Here is a 10608-nt window from a genome sequence, read left to right on the forward strand (position 1 = left end):
TATATATATATATATATATATATATATATATATATATATATATAAATATAAATACATATATATATATAATGTATATTTTAGCATATAAGACATGTAGCTACATAATGTGTAACTGCTATAAAATGAAAGATTCATTCTTTTTGATTTATGTTTCAAGTAGATATTGAATGGAACCCAGTTCTAGCTTCCCTTTCAAGAAATCCTTAATGTTTACTTAATAAAATCTTTAATAATCTGACTTCCTTTAAAATATCTGGTAATTGTAACCTGATATAATGCCAACTTTATAGAATGATGCACATTGATGGAACTTTGTATAATAGCATGTTGATGTAAGCTTATATAATTCTGTATAATGTTGCCACTTCTTATAATGCCATGTTAATGCAAGCTGATATAATGATGTACATAGATGTGACTTCACATAATGCTAGGTTGGTTAGTAATGCTAGATTTTATAATGATGTATGCAAAATGCAACTTCATACAATGCAATGTGCAAATGCATATAGTTTTAGTGACACGTTCTCTCTCTCTCTCTTCTCTAGCCCCTTTTTTTTCTCTCTCTCTTTCTTTTTATCTCTCCCTTTCTTTCTATCTCTCTATCGCTCTCTCTTTCATAATCATATTCAATTTAGAAACATGTCATAAAGATGATTTTTGACAAAACTAGAAATAAATTTTCTAACGAACTGAGTCTATAATTTTCAATTAGAATGTCTCAGAATAGCCTCGAGTTATTTCAAAACATGTATTTATTTGTTCCACCGCCATTATCTTCCCTGAACTGCAACAATTTCTGAAAAATGTTAGCAGAGCTAAGCATTGGAAATATGCTAATGGAATATACATACATGTATATATATATATATATATATATATATATATATATACAATATACACACACACACACATACACACACACACATACACACACACACACACATACACACACACACACACATACACATATATAAAACTTCCTTCCAAAAGGTTTATGTTATTCTGTTACACTGAATTTTTTTTAAATAGTTAATTTTTTTTTTAAATTTTCTTCAGATACATATGTATTTTCATGTGTGTGTGGGTGTGTAAATATGCATGTACGTGTGTGTATATATATATATATGTATGTTTTTATGTACGTATGTGTGTGTGTAAATATGCATGTATGTGTGTGTATATACATGTATGTTTTTATGTACACGTGTGTGTGCGTGTGTGTGTAAATATGCACGTATGTATGTGTATATATGTATGTTTTTATATACGTATGCGTATGTGTGTGTAAATTCTACCACTATAAAAGGGGAAGAATACAGAGGAAAATAAATAGTTCTTGAAGTAGAAGTATTTTTCTCTTTGCAAACTTATTAGCGTTTAACAACTGAGATACTTAGCTCTTGTTGGCTCAGTCCACATAGCTGTACATAGGCATCCTGTTTGTTGTTTACACACCCGTCTTCATCTTTTGTTTTTTCTGTAAATTCTCACAATATATCATACACTCATGTGGTCACACCAGTTTAATCCTGTCTCTACCTCATAACACTTCGAACCTTTCCTGGATTGTTCTACCTAGACCTTCTACTCTCCTACACACAGACTCCTACACTTCAGGTGCACCTCTCCTACCCATGGATTACACTGGACTCTTCCTTTGATGAGAAAACACTTCAATGCTTTTTCCTATTGTTGTTTCTTCTTACTCTGTTTTCTCTCAATCCGTACAATGTATTTCTGTGTTCCTTTTTGTCAAAGAGCATAGACTCAAAACGTAAAAGACTTTCTCACTTTCCCAAGCATTAAACTAATACATCTGTTTGTTGTTTACACACCAGTCTTCGTCTTTTGTTTTTTTGCATAAATTCTCACTATAGTAAGGAAATGGTTCATCTCTACCAATTCTGCGGATCACTATATAATTCTTTTTCCTTTTCCCCAGTAGGCACAAAGTCCTGATATTTTCAATATTTTCAAAGCAAGTGACAAGATGTGTTTTATGTCTCCACAAAAGAGAACAAATGTCGAGGGAACTTCAGCCACAATTGGAGTTCCTATGATCTTAACTGATCTGATGTGGACCTAAGCAGCATCCGTTAGGTTCAGTTGGGCTAATTTAACAGTTTTTAATTAACTTTTGGTGTTTGGTGTTTACAAGTTTTTAATGTTCCTAATCCTTGCATTGTCTTCTAACTTTCAGTTATTTTAATTTTAAGTTATGAGACATTATTTTCTTAACATGTGTAACAGAAATATAATTTGTCTCAATATTATAATATATTGCTGTGATAATTTTTTTTAATATTGCAGTTTGCAACTAGCAGAGGTTTCACATAAGAAACTCAAATTGCGGAATATACAACTGGTCGGTTCATAAATCTTTTATAGGCTGAGAGAAAAACTAACCTCCCCAGTTATGTTCTGTCCTTAGTTTCCTTCAGTCTTAGGTCATAATTGTAAATCTTTCCAACGATATTTATGTCTAAGATCTTAACTATTTACATTAAAGCTAATTACTATTCACATACTAAAGTTTGCTCTAAGTTATGAACATCAAATTTAATGTGATATGGTGGACTGAATTAACCTGTATGTTTATGCCTGAGTGGCTTTCAAGTCACCTGTCATCCGCATGTGATAGGAAGAAAGGAAAGTAAAGTGTATATAATTGCTAATTTCATAGATTAATTGGTCTGAACCTATTTGATATAATCAACAAGATGTCATAGTTTGGAGAAATCTTCTTCAGTACCGCATCTTACTAATCATTGCTGTCGTTTACTATCTCCTCCTCCTCCTCCTTCATGAAGTCTTCTAGTCTGTGATTAACTCTTACCGTTTCTTTGCTTGGCTATACTTTCATCTGGCCGCACTGCCACCTGTCCATTCCATCACTTGTCCATATATATATATATATATATATATATATATATATATATATAGAGAGAGAGAGAGAGAGAGAGAGAGAGAGAGAGAGAAATTTCATAAAATATCAAATATTATTATTGGAGTCTATTGGAGTATTCCAAAAGATCATAATGTAATCCTTGTATTGTCCCTTTTTCATGCCCTGATGATTTTCCACCCAAGGTATTTTGAAATGCAAGGTTATATATTTAAATGAGTTTTGTAGCTTAAGCTGGATGTGAAATGAAACAATTGTATGTGAAGATGATAATTAATTAATTAATTTGTACCCATTGCATCTCTCTGTTTTCAAACTTAATAATAACATTTGATATATATATATATATATATATGTATATATGTATATATATATAGCATATGATTATCATTGTCACCCTAATTGTACACACATACATCTTTATAAACACATATTTTTACACACAATATGATTGAGGGGAAAAAATACTGCAGAAAAATGTTGATGCATCTATATTTTCATATTTTTGTAATTGTTCTTTTTTTTTCTTCACCTCATCTGAAATTAATATATGTGAGAAATCATCACCTATTGGTAATTTTTCTTAAACGAATGAGTAGCTGGATAATATTTGTATCTATAATTGTTTTCTTTTAGATGATAAATTTGTTCCATATATCTTCTTCATTCTTCATTTTTCTTCTACAGCTTCATAGCTTCTTCCTCTTCTTCATCTTCCTCCATTTTCTTCCTTTTCTTCTTGAGACTTCAGTTCAATTTTGTTACAAGTGTTTTGCTGTGTCTCTGTACACAGATGCTGCTGTAGATTCAATCCGTAAGCTCCTTCATCAATCTGAGAGTGGGGGGAAGCAGCAGTACACAAATGGCTTAAAAGGGGCTATAGATACTGTTCTCTCTTCTAAGGATTCCCCTAAATCCTTAGCTGTTGAGAACAGATTCAAGAGTTACCTTCTAATGTAGCATGTGATACATTAGCGTTCTCATGAAAGGTGAGGAAGTAAATTGTCATCAATTTAATATTATATATTATGAGCCCTTTGGGCCTTTTGGTCATTTTTAATGTCCTTTCCCTTAATATTTTCAGAGGCACTAAATTCTTTATTCACTTTAATCCTATTTGAATCAATCGAGATTGGTGTGGTGGTGCTGGTGGTGCTAGTACAGGTTTCAAATGATTAGAATGTCATACTTTAAATGGTGATTATTGCTTCCCAACAACATGGTTCCAGGTTCAGTCCCACTGTGTGGAACTTTGGGCAAGCATCTTCTACTATAACCCTGGTCCAACCAAAGCCTTGTGAAGGGATTCGATAAATGGAAACTGAAATAAATATCCTCCAGAACACCATTATGATCTCCTGACTTCTAATTCTTCAACACAGCATCCATCTAATTATTGCTGTCATTTATCATTGATATATTTTTCAGTTATTTAACACTGTAAGTCTACAAAAGATATTATCCTGGGATGAATACCACAATTAATTAGGCTTTTAACGATGTATCTGCATTAAGTATGATACACAGCTTGTTATTTCTCTAAAAAAAAAAAATTTGGTTTCTTTAATCGTTGTTATTTAGCCCTGAGTCAAACTTGTTGAAACAAGCCTGGACTCATATGATCAAAGTTATTCCAACCTTGACCATCCATTTTAATATTCACACATTACTTACATTATCTAATGTGTTCTTTTTGTAAGTTATGTGGTATAATTGTGTAGGGTTGAAGATTTGGCTGTTATTTTTAGCAAGTTAAAAATACCATATACAGGGTTTCTTTTTAATAGTTTTGTAATTTTGTGTTGATTTACTAATAAAAATATTTTCCCCATTATCATTAAATTGAAGCCACAGATTGAAAATTTGTAAAATTCCAAGACAACAGATACATTTTCTTCCTCTAGCTTCCTTCCATGGAATGAAATACAAATAATAATAATAATAATAATAATAATAATAGGCACACTGCAAATTGAAAATAGAAATTTTAATGATTCTAAAAAATTGATTTGATGAGGAACCGCCATAAAATGGAATTCACAAGACATTTAAAATATTGGAGAAATATAAGTTAAGCATAGTATTTTTAATTTATTTTTCAATCTCTTTCTGTAATATAGATTCTGTTGCAAAGAAGTCCAGCTGTGAAGCTAATAATACTTTATTGATTAAAAGGTAAAAAGAAAATCAGAGCACCTTAAGGTTACATTCAAATATGAGAGCAGCAAACCATTTTATATTCATGTTTTCCATTCTAGTATCACTGAACATGTTTAAAGAATTATTTATGTTGTTAAGGAAATTATTATCAAATCTGGATGGCATTACATTTTATTTGTCAACAAATCAAAATGACAAACAACGATTAGAACTTGTTATTCAACCCAAGAATGCTAAGACAGAAAGCTAGGTGCATTCCATCAAAGATGCTTGAGAAAGGTTCAAAGAATGTACAGGCAAGACCATATAGCCAAAGAAGGCATTCTGAAGAAAGCCAATACAAGGCCGCTTAGCGAAATCATCACAGAATGAAAATTAAAACTAGTTAGTCACATACATTGGCCACTAGAACAACACCATTGTAAGACAGCTTTCAAACGGACACTGCTGGAGGGGAAAAAGAAAGAGAGGATGACCAAAATGTACAGGGCACAGAACATTCATAATCTACATGAGAGGGGCCAATATCACAAGAGCCAGATGCAGAGAAAACTGCAACCAACAGAAACCAGTGGCATCAACTTACTGCCCAATGTGGTCAGGAGTAGAAGAGAAACTGAACACTAAGACAAGCAGATTTATGTGACTTGCCCAGAACAATCTCTAAAATGTCTCTTGACTCTTCTTTAGAATTCAGATTTCTTTCTGTCAAATGTAATGCTTATTTATTCACAGTTTTGAATTAATTATGTATTATCTTGGAGCTTTGAGATTTCAATAATATGATTGTATATTTTTAGAATGACAATGTAGGGTAGGTGTGAGAGGCCAGATCTGGTCAATTTTGACTTAAAACAGGTAGAATATTTGGGCCAGAAATAGCAGGTTTAAATGCTAAAATGTTAAACCTTAAGGATTTTTATGGACTGGTTCTTAACTCTGATCTTATAACATTGAGCAGGTGAAAGATCCATCTTATTTGAGAATTTGTTTCAATGACTCACAAATTGGCAGGTTTGTTTGAACATTAGATAGAATGCCATACAGTATTTGCTCCAGTTCTCTGAGACCTAAGTTGAAATCCTGACAATGGTGCCTTTTATACTTTTGAGGTTCAAAAGAATAAAGTACCAGTCAGTCTTGGGTGATGGAATGGCAAAAAGGTTCTGAAGTATCTGTTCCAGCTCTGTACACTGTGGTGGCAGCCCTTACAACAAGACTGGTGCCAAGTTGTAGAAGCCTTTCTTTTCCTTAAACATTAGTGGCAAGGAAAAAAGGAGACTTGCCTGTATGGTCAGCTGATGGTCACCACCATGGCCAGACTTGTGTTTGCTGAACATTGGAAATGGATGACACTGCTTGTATGACAGGGACACTCATTTACAACAACCACACAAGGTCTAGACAAATATCATAAGTTATGATGGAAAGTTTTAAACACAAATACTTTAGAATTTCAGAATTTTTAATCATAAAATAATAAGGAGTCTCAGACAATGATGATGATGATGATGATGATGATTGCATTCTGTGTTGACATTAATACCAATCATTCTACCTTTTCAAAGACATTTGAAATATGAAATTCCCTGAAAAACAAGTGAGGGTTGGTGACAGGAAGAGCATCCAACCTAAGAATCCTACTTCAAAACCAATTCCCATCCAATCCATACCAGCATGGCAAAACAGATGATAAAATATTAAATAAATAAAATTATATAAACTCACATCGATGTCTTTTCTAATATGTTGCTCAGCCATGTGACAAATTTTCTGTGTCTGTGTCACACTGAGTTTTGAACATTTGTTCACATATTTACTTTCCATTCCAGTTTTTGCCTTCATTTCTTGGATTTGGTCTTTTAGGTAAGCAATCATCTCATTTCGATTCTGGATCTCCCGTTCTTTTTCTTCAGTAACCTCGGCCACAAGCTTCATCAATTCCTTCAGTCTCTGATGACTGCTCTGTTCCCTTCACAGAAAAGAAAAGAAAAAAAAAAGCTCAAATAAAATAATCATACAATATTATAACAAATTTATCTTTCATTTTTTACTTGTTTCAGTTATTAGACTGTGGCCAGGCTGGGGCACTACCTCGAAGAAATTTTAGTTGGACAAATCGACCCCAGCACTTATTTTAAATCTGACACTTATTCTATTAGTCTCTATTGCCAAACTGTTAAGTCGCAGGGGCATAAACAACCCAACATTAGTTATCAAGTGGTGTAGTGGTGAACAAACACACACACACACACACACACACACATATGTATATATATGTGTGTGTGTGTACAACAGTCTTCTTTCAGTTTCCATCTTGCAAACCCACTCACAGGGCTTTGGTCAGCCTAAGGCTATAGTAGAAGGTACCATAGTACCTTGCTCAAGGTACCATGAGTGGAGCTGAACTAGGAACCATGTAGCTGGGGAGGCCAAACCTCTTACCACTCGGCCACACCATTGCCTTGTTAACATTTAATTTCTTTTTATCACAAACATCTACAATTAGCAATTATATTTTTATTTTCCAAGAGATTTCTGCAAATAGCCAAGTTCCATGAGACTATCTTGTAGAAATCTTTGACAATAAAAAAAGTTTCCTGAAAAAGAGAGAAGCATTAACTTTGGCATCATAGAATCTTTTTATGAATTAGTTATAATATGGCATGGAACCGGAAAATAGGATGATTCCACTGGTAATAAATAAATCCTATCATGTGAATGGCAATCAAATTATCTCCAGGAAAGGTCTGGAACTAAGGTAATGGCTAAAATGTCATAAACATGACAAATCAATAATTTGAGGAATATTAACCTCCTCTTCATCTCTGTCGCACTTTTATGTTTTAACACAATGTTTTGCAATAACTCATCGCAGAAATTTAGACACATAATCACCATTCAGTATGAACCCAAAACTTCCAAATTATGGAGGCAACGTGAAAAAGAATGAAGGAATGGTAATAATTGGCAACTCAAACATCAGACTGCCATACTTTCTTCCACTGGTGACAGAGTAACAACTATCTAATATGACAAGACTAACAAGCTTTGATCAGTGCAACTGATCAAAGAATTTACCAATTATGGTCCCTCTCTCAAGAGGATATTAATCAACAACAGTAGCCACTAAGGGGTCATACTATAAAGAATTTAAGAACACTCAAGTAGTTCATATATCAGAAGATGATTGGAGATTAAACCAATTGAAACGGTGAGGAACACAGAAAAAAAAGAAAAAAAAACATTGGTAGGTGATGTTAATAGTCTGGAAAATTTAAATTAATGATCAGAGTAATATCAGCGAATAAATTTAGTTGGGTGGCAAATCAAATTAGTAGAATGAAGAATCATGAAAGGTATTGTTCCTATGACGGCCAATAGCCATGAATGGATGCTCTGTATATGAGTAAGGAATTAATCTTTGCTGCTGCTGCTGCATCATCACCACCACCACCACCACCACCACCACCACCACATCATCATCATCATCATCAACATCATCATCATTATTTGGCAAATTGGCGGAATCGTTAGCATTCCAGGCAAAATGCTCAGGAGCATTTCGTCTGTCTTTACATTCCGAGTTCAATTTCTGCCGAGGTCAGTTTTGCTTTTCATCCTTTTGGGGGTTAATCATCAATTAAATACCTGTTGCGTACTGGGTGTCGATGTAATTGACTACCCACGCCCCCTAAAATTCCAGGCTTTATGTCTTAGGCAGAAAGGATGATTATTTAACGAGTTGGCAGAATCATTAGAACATCAGAAAAAAATGCCTTGTCATGTTTCTTCTAACTCCTTATGTTCTGAGTTCAAAGCCCACTGAGGTCAACTTTGTTTTCATCTCTTCAGTACTGGGGCCAATGGTATTGACTGCACCCCTCAAAACTGTTGGCTTTGTGACTAAATCTGACTAAATCAGAAACCATTATTATTATTATTATTATTATTATAAACACACACACACACATATATATATATGATGGGATTCTTCCAGTTTCCATCTAGCAAATCCACTCACAAGGTTTTGGTTGGCTTGAGACTATAGTAGAAGACACTTACCCAAGGTGCCACACAGTGAGACTGAACCCAGAACCATGTTGTTAGGAAGCAAGCTTCTTATCACACAGCCACATTCACAAGATTCTTTTTTTTTTTTTTACTGAAATTGATAATGTTGCATTTTGTGGATGTTTCCTGTCATTAAAAACATACAAGTTGGATGTAATTTACTTTTCAAAGTTGTTAACATGTGTCAATGAGTGTTAAACAGAAAAAATATAACGTATCAGATGACGATGACGATGATGATGATGACGACGACAACGATGATGATGATGAGGAGGATGATGATGATGATGAGGATGATGATGATGATGACAATGATGACAATGATGATGATGATGACAACGACGACAACAATGCTAATGATGATGACAAAGCTGATGATGATGATGACGGTGACGACGACGACGATGATGATGATGATGATGATGATGATGATGACGGCGACGACGATGATGATGATGATGACGAAGACGGTGATGCTGATGATGACGACGGTGATGATGCTGATGACGACGGTGATGATGCTGATGACGATGATGATGATGGTAAGTAAGGGTAATAATACTAACACTAATAACAGCTAGAAGTTGTATAACGCGAATTGTTGTGAGAAGATAGAGAAATCGGAAGACAGAAGGAAAGAGGAAGCATAAGAAGAAAGCAAGCGACTGTGACTTGGTGCAGACTTGGATGTGTAGGTAGAGGGTCTGCTATTCAACCACATGGTTCCAGGTTCAGTCTTACTGCAGGGCATTTCAAATAAAAGCCTTGTGAATAGATTTGTTATGTGGAAACTGAAAGAAGTCCTCTGTGTGTGTGTGTGTGTGTGTGTGTGTGTGTGTGTGTGTGTGTGTATGTGTGTGGCATGGTGCAGAGTCCTGTTGCCAGACATAGGGTCTTCTAGCAGCCACCTCTCTTGACCCAGGGCAGTACTACCTCCTCCAGGCACTTGTTGTAGGCCTCTGTGTTGTGTCTGAGGCCATGTGAGAAGATGAATGGAGGCATAATGTCACCATCACTAGTGATCACTCCAAACACCATGAGGCTGACTGGGTGTTTGATTTTTATCACTCTTGGTAAATGTTTTAGGGACATGGCAAGCCAACGGCTGCTCTGTGTGTTCACCATCTGTTTGTATTGGAGCTTCTGGCATGAATGCCAAGCAGTACAGCATGTCATTTCCAAATTTCTGGCAGAATCAATTGCATCATGGTGCTGTTTTTCTCACAAACAGTCCCCAACTGACCCCATTATACTATGTAGTTGACAAAATCAAAAACAAACAATGCACATGAAAGAAATTAAAAACATAGAATGGCAACAATTTACCCATCGCACCCTGTATGTATATATATATATATATATATATATAATTTTATATAAAGGGCATTAACTGTGTATTAATGCCTCACACTATCGAGGGACTAAATAAGTAAAAAAACTACTAAAAATAGTTTTTTTACTTATTT

At 34.5% G+C, this 10608-nt stretch overlaps 1 protein-coding gene across 1 annotated transcript in view; it reads right to left on the minus strand.

Moving 5' to 3' along the window:
• LOC106875816 (dynein regulatory complex protein 9) overlaps positions 1-10608 on the minus strand; it is a 140899-nt gene that overhangs the window by 29192 nt on the left and 101099 nt on the right. The window contains exon 5 of the mRNA XM_014924096.2: positions 6797-7040. Coding sequence (XP_014779582.1) covers positions 6797-7040 — 244 coding nt within the window. The remainder of the gene's footprint in view (positions 1-6796; positions 7041-10608) is intronic.

The sequence above is a fragment of the Octopus bimaculoides genome, chromosome 7 (genome assembly GCF_001194135.2).
Source record: "Octopus bimaculoides isolate UCB-OBI-ISO-001 chromosome 7, ASM119413v2, whole genome shotgun sequence".
Classification (NCBI taxonomy): domain Eukaryota; kingdom Metazoa; phylum Mollusca; class Cephalopoda; order Octopoda; family Octopodidae; genus Octopus; species Octopus bimaculoides.